At 45.8% G+C, this 24,875-nt stretch overlaps 1 protein-coding gene across 2 annotated transcripts in view; it reads right to left on the reverse strand.

Moving 5' to 3' along the window:
• Positions 1-22,780, reverse strand: part of pdzrn3b (PDZ domain containing RING finger 3b) — a 93,492-nt gene extending 70,712 nt beyond the window's left edge. Inside the window, exons 1-3 of one of the 2 annotated variants that reach the window (XM_035631901.2) lie at positions 21,847-22,780; positions 16,391-16,477; positions 14,192-14,299 (exon numbers count right to left, since the gene is read on the reverse strand). In XM_035631901.2, coding sequence (XP_035487794.2) covers positions 14,192-14,299; positions 16,391-16,477; positions 21,847-22,560 — 909 coding nt within the window. In that variant the 5' untranslated portion in view covers positions 22,561-22,780. The remainder of the gene's footprint in view (positions 1-14,191; positions 14,300-16,390; positions 16,478-21,846) is intronic. The other variant, XM_035631902.2, reaches the window with a different exon arrangement.
• Between the last annotated feature and the right edge of the window lie 2,095 nt (positions 22,781-24,875).

The raw sequence follows: 24,875 nt of genomic DNA on the forward strand, positions 1-24,875 counted from the left end.
TCGTGGTGGCATGCTCCTCTCAACACGAAAAGGTGAAGATTTGTTTTTTCAATCCAGCAGAGCCACGTCTCAGCTATTCTTAGAGGCGTTATGGTTATTTCAACCGATTGTTAAAGTTACAGAAAAAAGAAGAGGTTAGCTTCAACTGCCAAGAAATGTTACTGGCAGCCCCGTGCACATGTAAGGCAGCACACGATTGAGTTGAATAATTGATTTAGGAGCATTTCATGGTCACACAGAGATTCACTGCAAAGAATCTGGGAAGCATTACGTGTTCTCGGTGGATGTGAACTCTTCGATCCTGGCCCCGTCCGCCCCGTTCCTGTCCCGTCCTTCATTCCTTGTTAGTGTCTGCACGCCGAAAGGAATTCAACTTCTGTCACTGCAGCGTGTCAGATTGGAGTGAAAAGTCGCGGGCAGTCGGCTGGGTAAGCCACGGAGGCAGAGGCAGCCTTGGCGCTCGAGTACCTGGCTAACACCCAGCCTGACATCTGATTAACCCCCGGCCCGGTTAGAGGCTTCTGTGAGTCGAGTCAGAGGAAGGTCAGAGATGAAAGAGACGCCCGATCCGGGCTCCGTCAGCCGGCCCCTAATGTACAAGCTTACATAAATATTGACTGAATTCGGAGGGCCGTGTAAATTGTTCTGCGGTAGAAGAGCAGAGAGATAGCTGCGGCACGCTCGACGGAGCCCTCTGGGCTTTGAACGTGTTTGACAGTGTTGACTCTCGTCACTCGATGAATCGCTCCACCCTTCAAAGAAAATCCCATGACAACGAACTGCATTTGCCCACTCGGACGGACATGTGACACGATGCCGCCGCAGGGAAGAGGCGAAAAAACCGAACGCACTCGCAAAAAAAGGACTGTGATCGATGAGCAAGCCGTTTGTCTAGACGCATTTTGAAGGAGCCTTCAAAGGGGTTGGCTCAAGTGAGGATTTGTATATTTGTCTGGAAAAACCTGCCTGATGACTCCTTGACAAATGACGTCGTGTAAATAAACCCGAGAGCAGATACAGGCCGGTTTGTGCGCAGCTCTGTTCTTGCCGTCGGCCTATGAGACAGTGATGCTGGGGGGGGGGTAAAAGGGTCCATTGCAGCTCCCATCCAGCCACTCAGCACTGTGAGTCTTTCAGCAAAGGTCACAAAAGCCCGGCACATTTGGTTCAGATCAGGGAGGTCGTGACCCGCGCTGGGTTTATTTGGACCTTTGCACCAAAATAATCACAGGGCTCTGACTCTGCTGTGACAGACATTAACAGTCTGGAACCACTTCTCTCTCTAGCCCCTGCCTGAATCGTGAACTCGGGGGGGGGGGGGTTAGTCGGGGTGCCACGAACATTTCCTAATTATTGTTTGAATTATGCGAGTTCCGGAAGTGGAACTATTTCTCGCAGGAGAGCGGCTCTTCCGGGGGGGCAGGGGGAGGGTGCGTCGGTGTTACGCGCTGCGGCCGTGGCGCGTCTGCCGGAGAGAGGCGGCTACTTGGAGGTACGGGACTGGGAGGAGGGCCAGATGAGACAGAGAGGCTTTCTTTTTGTTTTGCCTAACCTATGGCTATATGTACAGAACCAACCCGGACATGTGGTCCTAATTTTCACAGAAAGTGACATGTGGGCGTTAATGTTCCAAAAATATTACTGCAGCCATGAAACTCTGTAGCTTGTGTAGGCGAGTTGTGACATATGAACACGCAGATGTAGGGGACTTTGTCCTGGGGTGGCGGTCCCGGCGGCAGTCATGTCATCTCGTGCAAGGCATGAGCACCGGCTCAAACTCTCTGGGGGGGAAAAAAAAATGGATCTGATAAAGGCCTTGTCTTGATGTGGCAAGGGACAGCTGGGAGGGCTTGAAGATTTCTTTGGCTCCGATTCAAGGAATTCGAGGAGGTGGAGCACAACGCGTGCCCCTCACCTGAGATACCTTGTGTGAAATCTTCGACTCCAGACGCAGGCTGCGGCCACGCAGCACGGCGAGCGCTGTGGCTTATCTGGACACCGAAAGTTTCACCTCTTTGACTAATAAAATCCAAGATAGAGTTGGGGATGTGTGTGTGTGTGTGTGTGTATGTGTGTGTGTGTGTGTGTGTGTGTGTGTGAGAGCGTTTTTTTCCCTAAGCCATAAGCCCAAAAATAAAGGGCCTTGTGTAAGATCCGCTGTGTGTGGAAACCAAGCCCCGGCAGTCAGCATGCCTTTGCTGAGAGACAGCAGCTGTTGGCCTGATATAGCATGACTAGAGAGGCCACAGTGTTAAAACCAGCCCTGTTCTTTCATAGGCTCCCTCTCTAATAAAGAATACTGTTAGTCTTGTTTTTTCATGATGGCAAAGAAAATATAATAATGACACTTATATTCCGACCCTCTGTATTTGGTGGAAAACAATAACCAAATTTTGGGGATTTCAAAGGCAAACTGAGCGCTGCCATTTCCCGAATTCTCTCTAATCTACATCTGTTCCGCCTCAGGTGGCCGGATTCCTGGGCTCTCATATTTTTTTCCCCTGTTGTTTTTCGTTTGTGTTATCGCCAAGAGAGCGTGTCCTGGCAGAACAAGGCCAGATGATGCCAGGCGATATACGGAAACAAAAGAGAAAATAGGGATCTGGTGTGAATCTAGGTCGTGTCTGAGAGACGGTGGGCACCTTGTGCTTCGTGGAGAAGCTAGACGTGAATCCATGGAAATCAATAGTTCAAGAGGGGCCCAACAGACACTGAAACAGTTGGGTATGGTCCTTCTGGACCATACCCACAGCCCAAAACATCTCTGTGCCAGCTATATGATTGCATTTCAGGTCCATGTTACAAGACTTTGAGAAGTTCATCTCAGCTCATGTGGACTCACCGACGCACACACCGACTGCAGGAGGAGGAGAAGGCTCCCTGCCTCACACCCTTGCACAACAATTTTTCCATCCTGCCCCTTGGCACTCGCCGCCTCCTTCCATTTAGTTTCAAGGTGAACTGTCACAGGAGAAAGGGAGCGTGGAAACTGTAGTGACAAAAGGCTTAATTTCTCTGTGTTTAAAAGTAAGCCCGGGGCAGCTTGGCTTATGGTGTTATGAGTGTTTAAAAAGAAAAAAAGGGCCCACAATAGTCTTACAAAGGCCTTTTGTCCAGCCAGGATAGGCATGACGTTAGAGACATTAGACGTTAAATTACACTCTCTCTTTTTTTTTTTTTCCTCTTCTTTTTTTCCCCTGGCGTGCTCCGACTCTTTTCGACTTTGAGACTACTGTTTTCGTAAGATGGCACGCAGGGAAAACATTCTCTTTTAAGTTAGCCGGGACCTCTAACTCGGGTGGATATCCTTTACCACCTGCGCATATCAATCACGCATTTGGCCAAGCACTTGGCTGGAATACGGAGGAAAGGAGGAGGAGGAGGGGGGGCGGGGAGGATCTTTGCGGATCTCAGTCCAAGATGCAGACAAAATGGCTGGCACTGTGCGTCCGCTGGCATACCTTTCTGATTAAGTGCTACATATATTCCTGCCGAGGTTCAAATCAAAGCAGCCCTCTGTTAGCGGGGGGGCGGGGGGGCGCACGTATCTTTATTGACACCTCGGCGTTGACCTTGGCACAGGGCCTCTGTGCTCTCAGCCGGTGGTCCCGGGCTTCTCCTGAGCCCGCCAGTTATTTTCTCTGCCTATAAGCACCATCGCACTGATCTACAGGAATTTGTGGACACAACTTATTCAACCCCAAGTCAAAGAAAAAAGGTGTACCGCTTTAAGGTGCAGGACAAAATGCACAGTGGGACAGCGTGAACAGAAGAGAAACGTACGCTTTCGATAAAACAGTTGAACAAAACTGCAAGCTCATGATAAAATGCAGCAAAGTATTCTGCTTTTTGTAGCTTCTTTCAAGTTATATACACACATGATTCAAGAAAAAGGTGCTTTTTTTGCGGTTACTCAAGCGATACAGAGCACATGGCATATATCACTGAATATATACATGTGGAATTAGAAGACAGGGAAGTGTGCTCTTGCAAAGAAAGCACCTGTATATTCTCAGACAGAAGGGGAGTGAGGGGAGAGAGAACACTTCACTTCCCCCCTATAGAATAACTCATCCTCTGAGAGCAGGGTGTCCGTGGGAGGCGCCTGCAGAACATCTCTCTCTCTCTCTTCTTCCTCCCTGTCCCCTGAATCGCCTGCTCAATGAGCCAGCCCTGGCCATTTCCTCTGGGCGGTTTTTCAAAAGAAGGGAAGAGGAAGTCTTGAATGAAGCAGAGAGGTGACACTTGAAAGGGGGAACATCTCTCCCAGGGGAACAAGAGAAAGGGCCAACGCAGAGCGGCGTAACAGACGGAGGACCACGCTTATGAACAACGTTTTCCATTTGCACACATTTGCATGACAATGGGCCGCACAGCGGCCGCCGGTTCTCCTAGTTGGCCGCTGAATGGAGGGGAGCTTCAGGCCTGCACAAGAGAGGCTGGGGACGGTGGGAGCGTTGGCGACTATACAGCGAGTTGAGTCATCGGGATTAGTCGGCAAAGTGAAGAGGAAAAAAGAACCCAGAACAGGTGTTCATATCCATTTCACACCGCAGGACTAAGTAAATAAATATGTAAAGTCATGGCACATAGTTCTCTCCAGAAAGCGTGCGTTCATGCGGTCCAATTAGCTCCGATATTACTGAACATCTGTCACGTACAGGAGGGACAATTATGTACGGTGATGTAAGTCCTGTTTGTTTTGCATCTGTTAAGTCCTAATGAAATCTAACATCTGCTGGCAGCAGCATCGGCCGCGGCCTCAGTGCCGCAGTGTGTGCGCAAAGCCTGACTGGGTTCACCGGGCTGCCGAAACAGCTTCACACTTGTTCTGAAGGTCGGAGAGACGGTTTGGATGCGGGGGCGCGGCCATGTTATTTTACTCACTGCGCCGAGGAAAAAACACGCAGTGTTAGGGGGGATGAAGTGACTCGGTAAATTTTCGGGGTTATTTAGAAAAGAATTGAATTCAATTAAGGCAAATGTTCATTGATAGCATGACCAGTCAGTACACGCAGCGAGAACGTCTGGGGACACTTTATTGAACACATTATGGTCGTCATTATGGACTCATTTTTAAGTCATGAGAAGCACTGTGTAATATATTCAAATAAACAAAGGTAGAATGCATAAAATGAATGACTGAATGCATCCGTAACAGTGAAAGTTGCGTGATCCCTGTGAAAACACACGTACTCCACTTCAAACATGCCAAGACTGACAGTTGATCCGCGTGCTGCGAGCCAAGCGCAATGTGCAGGCCAAATTCATTTGCATTAAGTTTGAGATTGAGTGCGCCAGACTGCTGAATGCACGCGGAACGCATAACTCGCGGTCGTCAGACAGCGTCACCGTCTGCTCCCGAGGCGAAGGCGGCAACCTGAGGCCTGTCCCCTCGCCTCACTGAGAATGTAAAGTGCCTTAAATGCAGGCAAACAGGTAACATTAGTGCTAAAATAATTAGCTTTGACCCCGTGTCCTTTATATCACCCCGCCCTTGTCGATGGGCAGTCTTGCAATTGACTTATTTTTTTAAAAGTTGATATGATATAATATGAAGTTTTAGGAGTTTAGACGTTTGGATTGGACAAAGTGCTTCAGACTGGAATTTATCGAGACCTTAAGGACAGACATGATTTAGAGAAGCATTAAAACAAGTTTGGAAAAACTCACATTTCACGGACTTTTTATGTTTGACTATTGATGTCACGGCCAAAAAAATAAAAGAGAGTTAAATCTACAGTACATGATTAACAGCCAGTTGGGATTTAAGTCCTACAGAGCAGTGGGAAAAGAAATGAAGTCCACTTCATCATCTCACTGGAGCAAAAAACTCTAATGGTTCCATATGAGAGGGGGACAAGCAAACTCTGGCATTTTGAATGATGAGCGAAATCTATAACCTATAATCTGCCGAAGGGCCGACGCTGGATCACACAGTGCCACACAAACCATGTTTAAATCACTGTCAAGCCTATAGCCATTTCCATAGAAACAAACATCTGCTGCCAACGAGTCAGAGACGGAATCTGTGCCATAAAACAGGAAAGCCCCTCCGTGTATCATGGCGATGTTGGCACTGGTCGTAAAACACACTCACGTCAATCCAGTCGTGGTGTCAGATGGGATCCAACTGTACGCCCTGTTCAGATGAAATTATACACAAATGAAGTTTAAATGTAACACTAAAACTTCGATAAAACAAAGCTGCATGCTTGTCAACGTCTTGTGATTTATCCTCAAGTCTACCACTGGGGCTTGGCAGCCCGTTTCTCCACCTAATTGATTTCCTTGCGTGGAGCATTCCCTCAATCACCAGTCCCAATTTGGGTTTTATGTTTGCCATAATGCTCCTATCTATCAGCTCTAAGTGAAATAAACTCCCTCTATACGGGCCCGAAGTTAAGTACTGTTATTTTATCTAATCAGACGACTACAATGGCGTCCTCTAATGTCTTGTGTCATTTCTGCTGAGTGTCCCTAAAGCTCAGACAGAGAATCCTGCCTCGTCTGCAGCAGAAACCCAAGATTTACAACTTTTAAAATGTAGAAACAGTTTAAACGGTGGTCGACGCAGAATAAACATAAATCTGGAGAAAGAGGTCAACAGTTTTATTAGGCTGGTGGTTTTAGGACTGTGCCACGGTTTCGTTTCCATTGTGCTCCCTCGGGAGATACATGTTGGGATCACCTCAAATATTCAGGAAGCTGCATTAACATTGATTGTGCTATTTTGGGGCAGTTGTGAACATTTTGGGGGGAGCTTTGGTTACAAGAAGAATGGAATAAGACTAGATTTAGACTGTAGAAGAGAGGAGAATAGTGTATATTAGTTAAGGTAGAGAAATGTTGCTGTCATTTTGGTAAAAAGGTTGTTCAGATTAGTTTCAGTCCTGCAATTAAAGATTAGTTTCATTATCGATTAATTCACCAATTGTTTTCTAATTAAATCTTATTAAAGTTCTGTTGTTGAAAGTTGAACATTGACATTTGAAAGAGCATGTGATAGGACAGAAAGCTCCAGAGCAGCTACTGGATGGATGAGGAAGTAAAATTATTGTGGCAAATGCTGTCTCCAAGATCAATAAGGAACTTGAAAGCGAAGCTCTCTAAGTGCGGTAGGATCATGGGATTTTTTATGTTTGATGGCCTCGGATGTTTAAAGCAACACTGATGTGTGTATCTGGTTAATTATGAGGTAATTTTGCCGTTAGCCTTAGTAGTTTTGGTTGAATTACAAGCCACTTGTCATCATTTTGTTGGAAAATGTTGTGTAAATCTTAAACAAATCATTTTTGCAAATGAGTATGTGTCATTTATTCATTCTGATTTTCTATTTATCTAAAAAATGGAGCCAAACCTTTCTCTGACGCAGGAATTCATTCGTGAGCTGAGCCCGGTCTCTGGCCTGCTATAGGCTGAGAGAGAGGGAGACGGAGAGCGAGTGGGCTGTGATTAACATGCTGCAGTCAGGACGCATTTCAGAGGGGCACTGGGAGGAAACGACGGGCCATTACAGCACAACTAAGGGTCTGTTAATCAGCCTATTAGGGTTTAATTGAGGGTAGTTAATTAGGAGTCAGTGGGCAGTCTGTGCTGGGGGGGTCAGGGGCTGACATGAGAAGCAGCTGGCAGAGCAACCTAAGCCGATTGTTGCTGATCCATTTACACATGGCCCGTGATTGATTGGCAGGAGAATTAGGCTTAATTACACCTGTCTATTTTTTGCCCCCCCCCGAAAACCTTTTAGGGGCCATAAATTAACCCGCAAGCTCCAATGAACAAGGAGCCGGCCGAGACTGTGTTGGAGCAGAGCAAACACATTTACAGTAGGCCCAGACTGTATGTCTCCACAGAAATCATCAAGTGTCGGCTCGCCTTTGAGGACGCAAGCTGTTTTAAACTAAAGTGGAAAATACAATATTCTGTGTGTGGTGGGGGACTGAGACAAAAGCAGCCTTTTGGCTGGGGCGAGGCATAAGCTCACCTCACACCATCTCTAGACTGAGACGACTCTGAATCTTTAAAAACCTTTTTTTTTTCTTTTTCTTTCCCCCTACTGAGCATGGGAACACAAAGATGTGCTTGTCCTCACTTCTTAAAGCCAGCTCTGCAAAGGGCTGCAGCTACCACCAGAAGCTGATTATGGACCCTTTAAAGTTAGATTTGTTGTAAATGTCTCGCTCCTGCCTCAGCTGGACCACGGGGCACAGGAATGTGGCTCACTGCTAGGATTGGCCCGCTTAGTCTGGGTTGGATTCATCCCATCTCGGGCCAGACAGGCGCAACGTAGCGGGGGCCACATTGGGCTTGCCCATCTGGGGGAAGAAACGCACTGCCTGCACTGGGGCCAGAATCTAATAAAGAGCCTGACAAAGGCCCGCTTCTTGCCTCAGAAATGCCAAACAACATGTGATCCCCCTTAGGGGAACAACTTGTATGTCTGTTCCTCAGAGCCTCCCCTGGTCAGAAATAACACCTAGGGAACTTCTGACACATGTCCTGCTGAGGATGCCATGTGCCGCAATGAGTTATTAGTGACAGTAGGGTCGAGTCAATCGCACCATTCTCCCATTCAACCCTATATCTTTTCAAATATATATACTGTATATTCTAGGGATGCACGATATTATCGGCCGATATTATGTTTTCACTCTTAGTGATTTGGTTTGCACATCTCAATGCAGTGCAGATTGATCCTGGATTCAAGTTAATACTTTTAAAGATTGTATATTCACATAACATGCTTCCGTTTTCAGTTAATGTTGAGTTTGAGCTGCAGTCTGATAAGCACATGTAGTGTACTTATTTAGGCACATTCACTGTGAAAGTACACTGTTATTTTATTTAGGTTTTATTGCTGTAAAAGTTGTTAAATGCACTGTTCCAATGTTCCCTATGAACAGAAGTTATGTTTAGTTACTTTGTCACTTGTGAAATAGACCAAATTTACCCTGGTTGTGGGTATTATTTTTATCCATTATTGTCTCATGAAGAGCATCATCCAAGCCTATTTTAGGTTTTTGTTTAAAGCAATTGTCATGAAAAAAAGTATTTTTTTACATAGTTTAAGTTTAAATTAGAATTAATATTTTTATGATTTTTAGTCTGCATTTCCAATATGGCCCAACTTAATAAGTCTACGCATAATAATTTGTTAATTCCACTACAAAAGAGACTTGATGATCCCTCCAATTAGGTGTGGGGAAAAAAGAGGAGTATATTTATATATATTGATATCGGTTATCGGCCAAATGAGTTGTTAAGAATGGCATATCTGATATTGGCAAAAAAATCAAATATCGTTCATCCCTAGTATATTCAGAACAACTGATTGCATACATGAAAACTGCTGTCAGACTCAGTGAAACCTTATACACTCCAGAAACCAAGGATGAGCACATTAATCATCAGTGGGACCATCGGGTATACAGTTTCACTCTGAACTAGTAAAAATTGCGCTTGAAACCAGCGTGATGTAACACGCCACAAAACACATACACAACAGTACTGAACATTTACTAAATCAACCATAAATCTGACCTTTTTGCCATTACAGTCGCACAGGGATCAGGATAATATCTGGGATGTCAAAATTTGAGACATAACTGGCGGCGAAAAGGCAGCGTTTTGCTTCCAGTTTCTCACAAAACCCTTCAAATATCTCAACCCCTCTTGCCTCGGATGGAAGCCCTGACCTCACAAAGGCTCATCGACGCGCACGCTTCGGACCCGCCTCCGACAGAGCTCACTTCACATTTCTGTCAGTCGCTGCTAAGTGCTGTCTGGCTGGGCTTTTTACGCCGTCTCTGACACTTGAGTAACCTCGGGGAGGTTTGAGGTGTTTAGTGGCTCACTGTGGGTCACCTCGCAACTCGTACAGCTAATGACAAGAAAGAAACGACAGATGTGCTGCACTAAAGCTGCATATATTTCAAATGTAGATGTGAAATCACCCTTATCTCTTATTTTAAACTTCTACAATGTTATTGGGTCTAACCACATTGATTCTTTAATGATTGGCAGTATAAGCTGTAGTGATATGATAAGAGGAACAGGTTGAGTCAAACATAATGAAGCTGATGTGGGCCTCTCAGGACTAGTGTTTTGGTTTATGCCTGCACCGCCAATTAAGTCGCAGAATTTAGAGCAGCCTATTTTGCATTTCAGACACATTTAATTGCGACCCCTAGCATTTTCCAACCACATTCCTCCTGCTTGTCCTCAAGCTAATCAAGCAGGGGGGAAAAATGCTTAATGCAGCTCAAGCAGGTTAAATGAACAGATGTAACTGCCTGCTAATCCGACTTGCATCATCTGTTACAAAACTATGCCAGCCCAAACATTCCCGCTATTTACGGCCCGCAATTTTAAGACACCCTGTCACATTCAGTAGTTGACACTGAATTTAAACATTATTCAGTTGAATGTCGTCCTTCCAATCTTCTCTATCCAATTCAAATGACATCCAGTTTATAAATGTAGATCAACATTATTATACCCGGGACACTGCTGCTGGCTAGACCCCCATCCAACCCCCACAACACACACAACCCCATCCGCTATATTAGAACTGGCATCTCCCAATGTCAGTTTATTTTAAAGTAGTTGTTGGTGTTCACCCTCTGCGACCTGAGAATGTTTGCTGAGGATTTACAAGGCGACATTTACAACAGCAGCCCAGGCGTCTCCATTCTCTTCCTATTTTCGCACTCGGAGGAGCCCACACAGAAAACATCCCCTTCACCCTGAGCACTCGGCCATTCCGCTATTGCAACATTGGCCTAGTCATATTGCACAAGCAAAGAAGTTTGAGGGAAAGTCATTTTTGTGGGAATATGCTGTAACAAACTCTTCCTGGACTTCCAGTGTTGCTCAATGTGAAGACAAAATGTTGGAAATTAAAATCTCCTACGTCTAAACATTTTCTAAATTGCATGTATGTTCACCATCTATCTGAAGTTACAATAGACATGGCTGTAGAGAAAGCCCCTCATACTAGACCAGTCCCAATGTTGAACTGAATCCGCACTTATTTATCAAGCCCCTGCCAGCAGATCCTGACCGGAGTGCAGAGATTTTTCAGCCAGGGGGCAAAAGCAAACACCGCTCGAGGTTTATATGAGAAAAATGTCTTGATGAACAAGGAGGCATTCATGTGCTGAATCATACCAGCCTGTAGCTCAGTTAGAGGACAGCCATCTGCTATCACACTCCCCCGCTAAGAGCCTGTTATAGAAGGAGTAGCTGTGGATCATCATGTACATGTTACATCCATATAGACTTACTGGAACTAACACCTCTCCTGCAGGAAGAGAAAACAGCTCCACGGCTGGTTACAGGGCTGGGGTTTTCTGCCTTCAGATACGGAAGCGCTTTTCACTTCTCGGTGTAATATGATTGTCCTTTTACAGAGCGGCTGATCCCCGTAGCAGCATTATGCTATGCCTTTTGAAAGTCTGTCAAAATGATCACCTCCCTTTTGTAAGCCACATTTCATGTGTTCGAGAAAAACGCATTTTTCCATTCCAATGACATGGAAAATGACGATGGTGATGGTAAAATGACACATGACATCTTATATTAACAATGGATCCAATGGCTATGTGAAATTAGAAGGTAAAGAACCCATTGAGGATTACCACCAAACCATGCAGTCTACAGCAATCTACAAAGCTAGTGGAAAAGACACTTGATAAACCTGCTATATGAAAAGTACTGAGCACCAAATGGTAGACAAACAAAGCAACTAGCAAGCGGCGGAGACTCATCCAGAGATAAAAGGACAAAGAACATTGGATGATCTTCAGGCCACCCGAAATGTGACTCCAAATGTATGCAAATGTTGCTCTGTGTCTGTGTAGAGGCCAAAAAAAACAACTTTACTAAACAGTTGAACCGTTAATAAAGCTATGAAATAGATTCAAAGAAGTGGTTGGTAGAATACTGGAGTTTAAAGTATAAATCTGAAGAGTAAAAACTGACAGACATTTCTCACCCAACTTGAAGCGTTAAGCTTACACTGGCGATTCCAGCTTTTTAACTTTCACACTGCCAATTCATGCTGACGCAATGAGTCAAGCGATGGATTGATCTTTACCACAATGGTCAAAAGCAGCCTTGGGCTTGGTGAACTTTTGCGTAGACTGTGGGATTAAAAGTTGTATCTTGAAAAAAATCAACATATTGACTTATAATGAAAGAAACCATGCATCACGCAGAACCACAACAGATAACCTCACATGGATTCTCACATTTGATCGCAGTCTTTCTAAAAGAAGCGTCATGGATCTTCCCTGTAAAATATCTACAACAATTTATTCAGATATAATATGTCACAACCAGTCAGGTCATGTAGTATTTTCCTGGGAAAAAAAAAGAGGCGTTAAATAGGAAAACGTTACAAACTGTTGGTTTCAGCCCATAAATTCATAACATGAAGATGAAACTGCCTATGGGTGCTTTGGATTAAATTCCTTTGATTCACCACTGTAAACCAGTTCACAAATACAATCACCCGATGTAACAGTAGCAACCCACTAAACTACAAATGTCGCTATGACGTTGCATTTTATTGTGATCTGACAAACCATGACATGGAACTTTTTTTTAGCTTGAAACACCTCACAAAGAGGGAGTCTTCGAAATATGAGCCACCTCCACTCTCAGGTTTCCCATGCGATGAAAAGGACCAGCGTGGAACAACAACACCGTGCTGTCTATACATTTCTTTTTCAATGGTTGAATGATTTATTTGTTGGTTTTTTGTCTAGTAATCCCTCATCTCTTGAAAAGAAAGGGGTCACTTAATAGGGCGCTTGGCTTCCTCCTTAGGCTCTTCACGTCCTCTCTGCTCATGCGTTCTCCTTGTTGCAGAGATTCCGTGACTTCGTTCACAATAGCCCAAAAACAAGACAAACACGAGTTCAGCATTGTCCTAAAGCAAAATACTTGAATGGTTGTGAGTGGCTACCTCAAAACTAAAGCCAACATAAGATACCGTCTCAAATAACGAAATACATCAACATCTGGCCCATAAACATGACTCCCCATCCTTTTTGCTCACGCACATGCACGCAAGCTCATGAAAACAGACACTGCAGATGAACGTATAGACACACTTCCACATGTGGATGTTCGTCCTCTTGCAAGTGGCCCATATCTTGACCTCAAATCACCAGGATCCAAGTGAATTGCTGGTTCAATCGGACTTTTGTGAGGACAACTCATGACAAATCTCAAGTTGCATTGAGCTTTGAGACCCTAGACTGTGTTTCTTTAAGATATTATAAATGAGGTCTAGTATGTCACCTCTTAGTGATGGTGTTGCCACGTTTACAAGAACATTATTTCAAACCCCAGGGTGAGGTGAGTAGTTAGCACTCGACTGCATGAATGACAGAATAGAGTGATCAAGTCCAGATGTTGGACTCGTCTTTTCTTGTAAACACTTTCCACAAACATCTCTGTGAGCAATATGTTGGTCAAAAAGCTCCAGGGCAATTTCACTGCGGTTTGACAAAAAACCCTGCGACAAGCCATATTTGTCATCCTGCCGCACGTGGTAATACACAATTGTAATCCACATAAACCTGTCCGTTCAATGCAGCCATTGTGTAAGATTCTGGCTGACAACTGTTCTATAAAAGCAACCTTTGTGATGTCGAGTTTCTCCACGCATCCTTCAAGTTGACCTCAGGGTGCGCTGGCTTTTCCACACGAGATTCGGTTTAAAGGCGAGAAGAGGACACTACACGGCAGCTCTGTCATAAGGGATTTGTCAGCTAGGAAGCGAACACAGGGCTCTGTCTCACTCAGCGTAACCAAAGACAGGCATCCTCGCCTCAGGTTTATCTCGGCCCATCTGCAGTGATGCCCCACTTAACAAAGCCTTTGCCTGAGTGTTGATTGGTAGAAGTATATGTTGAAACATAAGCTTTCTGCAGGTTTCAAAAGCCTTAACCTTAACGAAATAAAAGCCCAAAATGTAAAATGCTCGTGATGCTTCCTGCTTTCGGAAGTTTAATTTTCCGAGGTCACTGGCCCAGAAATATTGAGCGATGGTGTCGCGCTTCCTTGCGCTCTTCGTCTTTATAGGGCAGACAGCAGCTGTCACATTATCCAGGTTCCAAATCTACAGTACATCAAACTCAGTTTTATTCCAGGAAACCTGACAGTGTAGGCCACATACCTCTATTATTCTGTCGTGGATCTGAAGGCCTCCCTCCTTGTCCGCTGGACCATTCTCGATGATCTTGGATACAAAGATCCCTTCATTTGAAGTGCTGTCATTATCATCCTGTGGAATAAATAACAGTTATTATCTCGAACATTATATAAGCAAATTATTAAGGAGAGTAGATTTTTTTGACATGTTTGACAGTGCTGGCAAAGGGGGGGGGGGGATCTTCCCCAAATAATCATATAACCATCTTTTTCCACTGGGACTTTTCCTCCCAGTTTTGACATGTACTGTCGAGAATCTCTAGACGCAAGTTAACAGTTAAATCTTATTTCAAATATCAAAGCTGTAATCAGCATACAATAAATAACACCACCACAGAATAAAACAATTTTTTTTTACATTCTCAAAATTGTAGGAGTAGTTGCTGCTTTAATTTTTCTTTCGCCTGCTCTAGTGTGTCGTTCAGTGATAACTGTTTCTTTTTCAGGGAACTTTTGCGATTCAAATGAGTGGGGTTGCAACGACCTGAATGAAACACTCTTCAAGTGTTTCCTTTTAAGGAGTTTAAATAGATTTGTCATTATCTCCGGAGGTTCCAACATTTGCCCAACAAAGTTTACAGGTAACTTTTGGAACTGTCTAACTGAACCAATGTCACACTGCTGAGTTCGAGATCAGCCCCCTGTCTGCCATGCTGCTAGCTCCCGTTCAATTCTTTTTTCAAAAAACTATGCCATCAATGACAGAGACCCTATGATAGAGATATAATTTGGCCGGTCAGCAGAGCCCTATAAGAGGCAACCATTCTGTTTGTTTGTGAAAGTAACATGGATCCATGCTGAGAGGGCAGAGTATCAGTCGGAGGACATAACATTTCACAAACAGTTTGCTTGAAAAGTAGATTGTAGAAGTTTTCAAGATGGTCCGCGATATGAAATCGTCAGATCACCCCACTGACTAAACTAAACAAACTAAACAAAATAAATATTAGGATTGGAGTGTAAGGACATTGAATAAAGAAAACTTGGTTAAAAACACTTTTAGAATCTTGGAAACTTACAACTACAAATGTGCAATTTAATGGGATACTTAAAGAAACCCTACAGTCAAAGTGCTAACTCTAATTAATCATTTCTGCAGTGCTTCCCTTTTCCGGGGCATCGTGTACAGTGAATTTGCGGCAAGCTCCACTACTTTGCCTTACAATTACTCCTATCTTGAGAGCTGTAGACAAACTAGCCATTCTAGAGACCACAAAACCTGGCGGCTGATTGCTGTTACCAAGCCATGCCAAAATAACAGCCACATGAAACGCCTGTGTCAAAGGCTACAGGGATATTAGCTATTTCCATTTTAATGAATAGCTTCTTACACAGACTCTTGATTCGAGGCGAGCAGGGAAATAAACAGCCAAGTATTATCTCTGCTCGCTTATGGTTAAGTTTGATACATGGCTTCTGTCACAACAGCTAGAAAGGTTGCAAATCTACGGCACCGTGGAGTCGTGTCCAAAAAAAGCCCACTTTTCATAGTTTCCCGCAGTCGAAAGTTTTATTGTGATAATCTATATCGCTACAGAAAAAACGTGCATCACTGTGGTTTTGAAAAAAGCTGCCCTGTAACCGTTGAGCTCAGTACTGGCGAAACGGATACGGGGGAACACCATTTCAATAGGACCTGCAGAAAGGAGATCCATGTATGGAAGACAGAGTTGTAGCCAGTGTGTGGAGATATTTTCAACCCTTCACTCAGCAGAGCAAGCGGCATCATTAATGACTTTCACCTCAGAGCCTCGAGGCAGGAAACATAGTGGCTGTGAAAGGTTCAGGGCGGGATAAAGGACCCTTTCCTCTCCCCCTGTGTTTACCTCACCACCAAAATCCCCTCAATTAGAGACAAAACAACTGCGGTCAAAGCCATAATCCCAGATTTAACTCCCATAAAACTAATTATAGTTTTTTTAATCTGTGATGCCAAATCCGCCGAACCAGACCAATATATAAACACAATAAAACGTGATAGATGCGGTCCATCTATCCACAGACTACAAAACACATGCATGAACTGTCCTAAGGTTTGTCAGTCGGTAGAGAGAGAAAGCCTGTGGTGCTTTAAGTATGTGCTATTCATTCCTGGGTTGCCATATGACACTTGGCTGATCACCGGGGGAGATGAAACCTCCAAGACGCTCGGCTTTTAACCTACCGCGCATGGCCTTCCTCCTATGATGTTAAAACCCAGAGATCCGCCCTCACGTAGAAGGACAACCATCGCGCTTTTAGTCTCGCCTTCCTACAGACAGACAGAGGAAAGACATGTGTACAAAGAGATGGCAGGAGGTTATTCATGATACTCTGTTATTAACTCCAGGTAGGTTAGGAGGAAGAATAGGACAGAGAAAAATATTTTCTTATCAGATCAGATAATTTAGGGGTTGAAACATGAAATTACAAATACCAAAGGTGAAAGTTAATGACGCCAATCCCAACGCATTAAGGAGTGATGGGAAAGTGGGACTGCAAAGATTAGCTCACTGACACCGCTTTATTCACATCTTCCCAAGGGGAATGGCAAAACTGCAATTGGAAAAAGAGTGCAACCTTCAAGTTGCAAGAGCTAAAAGATAACAACCCACAGAAGGCCTTACAAGCTGAAGGAAATGACAACTGTTGCTGGCAAATGGTCTTGACTTGCATCGGGTATTTCCCTCTGGTAGTTCACCTCTAAAACTTCCCCATTCTCTGAGGCTTAGCGAGCCCAAAGAGCAAAAGTGACCGGTTCAAAGAAGAACCGCCTGCCCTTCCCTCTCGCAAACTGTTGTCCCGTGGAAAGTAATACACCGCTGGACCTCTTACTCAGTCGCAACATGACATGAAGAACTCTGGGAAACTCGCAGAGTCAGCGCCTAATCTGTTTTTTTAAGCAGGACTTAGAGGGGAGTTATGAGGTAACATAATTTCAGCTGCCACTCCAGTATGCCGCGGCATAGTGGGACTAAATATAAAGCAGATATTATTGGCATGTACAGTGCCCTGACTGCCATATAGGCTAAAAAGACCATCATGTGCCTGCTGGGCCGTGCTGGAATGTTCACTCCTGCACCGTGTCGTGGCCGTATTAGTGACACATGCTTCCGAATTATAGAGACTCCAGCCGTTATTGTCAACAAGAAGCCACTTGGCCGTTGAGTGAAAAGTGAGTTGGATATGACTGAGAATTAGACAAAAATAAATCGCAGGCTGCTCCGTCCACTTGAGTTGTACGGAATCTGCCACAACGCCCAAAACAAGTCGGAAGAATTTGAAAGGTGCTTTCACGTTTTGTCTACGAGAGGCATTAAAATGAACTCAGAGGTTGTTTTTTTTCTCCCTCCCACATCTGCGAACACTCTGGGCAACGCTCTAATTCCCAAGACATGAAGTGAATCCTTTCCGGAGGTTGTGCATTTGTCAAAACATTAGGTATTCCTAGGTGATAAAAAAATAAAACTTCCTCACCAGAAAAAAAAGGGCTAATTAGGATCATGCGGACATCATTTGGGGGGGGGGACGGGGGACGCACGGAGGTTGTGTCGAGTAAACAAATGTTTAACATTAACTTTACTGGAAAGAAGAAGTAGAAGAAGAGGAAAGAGAGAAAGCAAACTCGCAGGGGAAACTTCAGTCTGCTGCTCGCTGGTGAATTGGCACACTCGCGGTGAGCCTTCACCTCAGCACCAGTCACACTTTCCGAGTCTGTCCTCCATCATCACTGCCTTTCCCTCTGTCTTCTTCCCAACATAGTGCATCTAATTATAGTGTAGGTACTTTAATGCCGAACGAAAAGGGAAATATTGATTCATGAACTATTGGCCTGTGAGCGAGAGGCAGAAACTCAGTGACCTGGTCATCGAAGGCATTTGGAGCTTGGGCGGGAAGATACGGCACATTTCAAATTTAGTAGACAAAGTAAACCGCAGCCTAATCAATCTCTGTTGTTGTCGAAGGGTTGCTTTCTGGGATGTCTACATGGCATTGACTAATGTGTCGTATTAAATTGACACCCATGCGTTTGAAATAACTAATGGAGCACAGTGTTCTATCAACGTAACTTGTAGATTCCTGCTTTCAAATTAGTCCGCAATTGGCTTAATCAAATTGTGGCCCTGGTTACCCCGGATCAAATTCAATGGAGGCTCAATCAGCCTGATGTCTTGTGATTTTGATAGATGCTCTTTGTCACGTCACGCAGCTCAAACACCGCCATCCGTAGCAGCTACAGAGGAGCTCGGCTCCACACAGACCTGTGGCCGAAATGTAAAGTGGGACAGGAGTCCTAGCGGCCCCCGAGTGAACCAGAGCGAGATCTGAGCTTTTTGTTTTTCGCTTTGGTTTATTGCTCTCCCTTGCTCGCCGAGGGAGTTCAAGATGTTTTTAAAGGACTATTATTCGAAACTTCAGTCCTGATCTCCCGCACAGCCGCTGTTTGATTTTAATATCTTAAGAAAACATTAAAAATCATCCATGTGGCTGAGGGAGCGTTAAGCCAAAGAATGACAGAGACTCGAAAAACAAAAAGTGGGTTACTCGCCAAAACGTTGCCTGCAGTGACGGGTTCGGTATTCACTCTTGGACAGTGACTCGAGGAACAAATATGTCACAGCAAATCAGCATGACATCCTCCTCACCGCAGATATTTTGTATTGTGAAACACTGCTGGTAAAAGGATGCACTTCGTTTAGCTGCTCCGGCTCCGTGGCGTTTGTGAATGCTGGCCCTCGAGCATGACATCATGAATGTCAAAACCTGAGCTTCCCCCCGTGAGAAAGGTTTTCCGGGCCATAAATCTAATCCAATCTTATCGCTGATCGACTGATCGCTGAAATCACAACAAGAAAGTTGAGCCGCATTTATGGTCGATGCAGGGCGTCAACCAGGGTGCAGCGGGTTTTGATTTATAGTTTATAGGGGGGGGGGGTCGGATTTCATGCGGTGATGTCGCCTGCACGCAGCACTACATGCATGTGTTGTATACGATCAGGCAGCACTGTGCTCCATACTCCCTGCAGCAACTGTGTTTACATTCTTCCACGCACAAAGATTTGCAAAATTTGGAGCTACGTCCAGGTTACCCAATCGTGAATCCTGTCGCGTTTACGTCATTCGTATAGAGAGAGCCGTGGTCATGGTGAGCAGAAGTTTTTAACTTCCCGAGTGTCGTCTTCGCCCTGAACAGGCTCCACCAAGATCAGAAACACTGACACGCGAGCGAGAAATCACGAGATTTTGCCATCCCCGTCACCACCATAGACCATCCATCCATCCATCGTCTACCGCTTTATCCATTTAAGGGTCACGGGGGGGCTGGAGCCAATCCCAGCTGACATTGGGCGAGAGGCGGGGTTCACCCTGGACAGGTCTCCAGCCTATCGCAGGGCCACATACAGAGACGGACAACCAATCACTCTCACAGTCACACCTACGGTCAATTTAGAGTCTCCAATGAACCTAACCCCATTCTGCATGTGTCTGGACTGTGGGAGGAAGCCAGAGAACCTGGAGAGAACCAACGCAGACATGGAGAGAACATGCAAACTCCACACAGAAAGGCCCTGGTTGGTTTGAACCGGGACTCAGAACCTTCTTGCTGTGAGGCGAAAGCGCTAACCACTACGCCACCGTGCAGCCCCACACCAGACACCAAGTATTAATTATTTTTCGGGGGGGGGGGGACACGTAAGCTACTTGTTGCTGGACCCAGAGAAGAAAAAAAAAGACGCTTTCAAACTAACCACAAAACGCTGCTCGTTCTCCTACGTGGAGGATTTCCGGAAGAATTCCTATGTCTTCCTTGTACAGTATGTTCAAGGTGTGCCCTGGGGGGGGGGGGGGGGGGGGGGGGGGGGGGGGGGGGACTTTATTCTTTCTGTTTACACTGGGTTTTACTGGTAGTAACGCACTGAACGCACATATCTCAGCGGTGGGACTTGGGATGTCAAATGAACTATGATAACCAGCTGTGCTACAGGCCCAGCAAACTTCTTCACACCAGCATGAGCGATTTCACCATTTCCCCCGCATCGGTGCCTTTGTTGCGCAATTTACCAGTCTTCCGGAACACATTTTGCTGGGAACAGGGCCCATAATGAACAAATGAAATCACCGAGCAAAACAAAAAAATGAAAGAAAGAGATCATTGAAAAAAAAGAACGAGGTCTTTCAAAAGATGCCCCTTGTGTGCGAAAGTGAGTACGAAACTACGAACTGACAAAAGCAAAAAACAACAGGGAATTAAAAAGGCGTGAAAATAAATCAGAACAACGCCCGAGAAAAGTTCCCATTCGTTCCTATGCTGTGCGGACCGACGACGTGGACGAATGGGAACGTTTGTCCTCATTTCACTTTCACCCTTCGCTGTCAGCGGTCTCTGTTCAATCTGTGAAATGTGTAGTGAACCAAAGGCTCCTCCTCCTGTTGTTGGACAGACTTTATCATAACGGAGCCTAATTACAATCGGACCCCTCCTCCCCTCCGCTGGTGGCGGCAGCAGTGCAACCACAAGCCAATTCAATTCATCAGGCCTCAATGGCTTTCTTGAAATCCTGCATCCTTTATGATGCCAATAATTGCTCATTAGGGTTTTTGATTTCGAGCGCCGTAAAAATGTCCTCACGCCGGAGGTTCCTGCACTGTCTCCGGAAGAGGCCCCCAGAGATTTAGATACTTTACTAAGTGGAGATCTGGAAGAAAATCCTGCGTCTTCAAACACTGCAAACAGAAGGGAACAAACACAGCGGCCTTTTTCTCACGGTCCCTTCTTCAGAGTCACCCCCCGAAAACACGAAGAAGGGCCCCCCGACGCTGTCGGGGCCCTTATTTAAAAATCAACCTCCTCCACCACACTCCAACAACTTTGTCGCCAGGCACCATCCGCGACTTTTGAGAGCGTTGCGACTCTCCCGAAGGGAAAGGGAACCAACGCAAGCATGCCGCTGCAACTGCGAGCAGCACATACAGTAGAACCGGAGACCGGCTCTTGTTGTGTACAGAACTGCAGTAAATATTTGCCGCCCCCCCCCCCCCTCCTCTCCCAAAGACTGCCAGCTGGCCAGAGGCACAGCTGACATCCCTGTCTCAAAGCAGACAGTGGGGAAAACAAAGTGGTAAGGACTCCTGAGAAGTTGGCTCCACAGGGGAAGAATAGTCAGCAGAAGAAGAAAGGGGGGGGGGGGAGATCTCATCATGAACAGTCTGACTTCCATTTTCATCTCTGATTGAGACAAAGAGGGGGGGGGGGGGGGGGGGGACCACTGAGCCAAAACAACATGGAGGCCCAATAAGAAGTGGAGATACTGAGTCCCAGAATGCAGGCAAACATGCAGAGGAAGACATTTTTAAAGCCTATGAAGTTGAACATCTTGAACATTTCTGCAGCAGGGCGACACTGAGGATGGCTCGAGTCTGGGATGCTCTGGTATATTTAAGGAGAAGATGATGTGCAGTTCATGTCCCAGATTAGCAGAATAAACTTTTGAAAGTCATTCTAAAAACATATCGTAAGGGGGGGGGGGGGGGGTACTGTTCTCTTCTTCGCCACCCGGTGCATTTATATGTGTACTAACGCCGCAGAAGTCCCCCTCGGTGACAGCGGAGGGAACACGCGGAGGACAACCTCGTCGTTACCTGGCAGGAGAACGCCACGGTCTTGGTGAGGGCGTCGATCCTCTCGCTGTACTCGGTGAACTTCTTCTGGTATTTCAGCGCCGTCACCTGCAGCTCGCCGTGCACGGCGGAGAGCTGCGCCAGCAGCGCCTTCTCCCTCTTGTTGGCCCGGATGGTCTGCGTCTTGAGCTCCCGGTCCAGGCCGAGGAGCCTGCAGTGCAGCGCGCCGTTGTGCGCCCGGAGCGCGCGCAGGCAGCAGTGGCCGCTCGAGCCGCGCTCCCGGTGCGTGAGCGTCAGCCCGCAGCCGCCCTCGCAGAGCCCCGCCGGCCGGTGCTCGCACGCCTGCCGCGCGTGAGCGTCCACGTCCCGCCGGCTGAGCACCTCGCCGCAGCCTCGGTTCGTGCACGCCGCCGGGCCGTAGTCGCACGCGTCCGCGTGCTCGGCCAGATGCTGCAGCTGCACGACGGCGCCGCAGCCGCGCGCGTGGTTGTCACATTTGATCTCCAGCTTCAGGATGAGGTTCTTCAGCGGCAGGACGTGGTTCAGCTCCCTGGCGGAGATCCGCTGACACTTGACGGGGCAGCTGCTCCGCTGCACGACCCAGGGCAGCACGCAGCCGGAGCAGAAGACGTGGCCGCACGGAGTCGTCAGCGGGTCCTCCAGCACTTTGTTGCACAGGTTGCATTTGAAATCCGGGTCCACGGTCCCCTTGAAGCGGTCCAGCTCGAATCCCATGGTTTTTTTTTTTGTTTGTTTGTTTCAAAGGTCCAAATCCAAACTTGCGTACTCCCCACCCCCGCAGATCCGAGTCGGAGCAGTGGGGCGTTTTTTAGCTGGTCATCGGTGGAGCGCTCTCGGACTGACTACAGCGAGCTCCCGTCACTGTCTCAACTCTCCTAATTGACCGAGACTTTTCGGTGCCTTCAGGCGCGCCTCGTATAAACTCACACCCTAAAGTTGGAAAAGTTTGTAAAATTGAAACAAAAACAAAGAACAAAAAAAGAATGACTTTAAGTGAACTTTCAAGTAGAAACAACTTTGTTGCGGCAGTGCAAAAAAAAAGAAAAAAAAAGACCAAATATGGAAAAAAAAAAAGTTATTAAAAGTTAGACCTTCGGAATAAAAGTGGAAAGTCACAGCGGTCATACATTCTGCAACACACAAATATCTGTTTCTCTATTGATCCCGCCACACACACATGGTCTCTGTCATGAAACAAAATATGTATTTCATACGCCGTTCGCGTGCCCTCAACGGGTAAATGCAACAGTTCTTGCAGTCAGTGAAGGCATCATTCCTAGGGGCGAAAGAATTCTCTACCGTAACTTCTGTATTAGCTGCGCACCTCGTCGCACCTCGTCGCCCACACTTTTTTTATGCTGTCAAATCAAAATATGAAAATTTTATTACAGAATTGACACAAGGTTTGCCACTTTTTCTTCCCAAACATTGGCCGACTAAAACATTTCGAGATTAACACGAGATGTTGCGTTCTAATACGTTGTAGTTCATAGTTTTATGCAGTCTACATACTGTAGCCCAAATGGGATATTATTGTAGTTTCACCAGCAAAGCTGTAGCCGTACATTCCACGAGTGAATATGTCAAATGTTAGAAAGTTACAACTCAGTGGGTGAGCGTTCAGGCATGCACAACAACTTGTGAAAACAAGCAATTTTGGAAGGACACTATCAGCAGGACCGCAAGCGAGACGTTCAAGTTGCAACACACTTTGAGCGAGAAGCAGATCAGGGTGGGAGTTGGGAGAATCGACCTGGATCCCAATGTGTGGTATGAAAATAAATATTTGAGGCACCACCACCGTGGGACATGTGTCTGGGCACACCTCACACTGCCCTCCGTTTGTGAGGAACGCGTGGTATTACACTCTTTTACCCCTCGGACACTTTGATTTGGGTGCATTTCCAATCCCAGCAGGGGGTCCCTACAGTGTTGAGTGTGTTTGAATTGTGAATCAAACTGCAGTGGAACAGAATGGCGTCTGCCGCACCAGGCGGAAACAGCGTCTGTTGGGTCTGACCCTGTCCTGATTAGATCCCCCCCCCCCGCTCCTACCAGTCGCCTTCTCTTTCGGAAATCCAGTTTTATGCAATGCCATGCTCAATAAAACCTTTCCATATGTGCATTATCCAGAACTAAAAACAAGGGCTTATCAAAGACTTCACGGACAAAGTGTGACAAAGGGAGTCTGAGCTTGCGGGTAATCCTATACTGATGTTATGGGATGTCTTAGAAGAAGGGGTGGAAAAAAAAACGGAAAAAAAACCCTGGGCACGTCAGAGTCCCTGCTCTGTCTGCAGCCGGTTTCATACAGAGATTTGTGTGATTCAATATTTTTTCCTACTAGATACTCTTGAAGTCATTACTTGATTTTTTTTTATTTTTTTTACAAGTGTGTCAAGAAATGTTAAAACAGATGTAGAATAATGACCAAATAAAAAAAATGAGAGGGAGTGTTGGTGTTTTACTTTAACATATGTTTCTACAGAGGGTAATTGAATTTCTTATGTTGCTCAGCTGTATGTATATATATATATATATATATATAGATGAATTTCTTTTTTCTTTCTTTTTCCAATGCTGAAATATTATGGCCACTGCCGCAGAATCAAACCAGCAACCTCCCAATCAGCCCCCCCGAGCTGCGGGCCAACCTGCTGCCTGTGATTTATTATTTCAGTCCGGGAACAAGCAGCCTGCCTGTCTGTGCGCGGGTGTTTACTGTGAGAGTCGCTTGTTTGGTCGGCCTGAGTTGGAGAAATGTTTGCTCTCCAAATGGAGTCAATAAATAAGCAGCTGTTTTTCATGGACCGTGTCAGAGTCAGAGCAAACCAGGGACGGTACGGGAGAGTGAAGTTTGGGGATTTTTTGCGGCACAGTACGTTGGGGAAACTGATATGGTATCTACAAGACGGGTTTGTTTAGGAATGTTTTCCATGAAGCTGGGTCAAGTGGCAACAGAGGGGGCTTAGACCGAGTCCATGTTGGGCCCAGCGTAAAGACAGACAACGTCCCAGTGGAGATAAGAG

The sequence above is a fragment of the Scophthalmus maximus genome, chromosome 6 (assembly GCF_022379125.1).
Source record: "Scophthalmus maximus strain ysfricsl-2021 chromosome 6, ASM2237912v1, whole genome shotgun sequence".
NCBI classification, from domain to species: Eukaryota; Metazoa; Chordata; class Actinopteri; order Pleuronectiformes; family Scophthalmidae; genus Scophthalmus; species Scophthalmus maximus.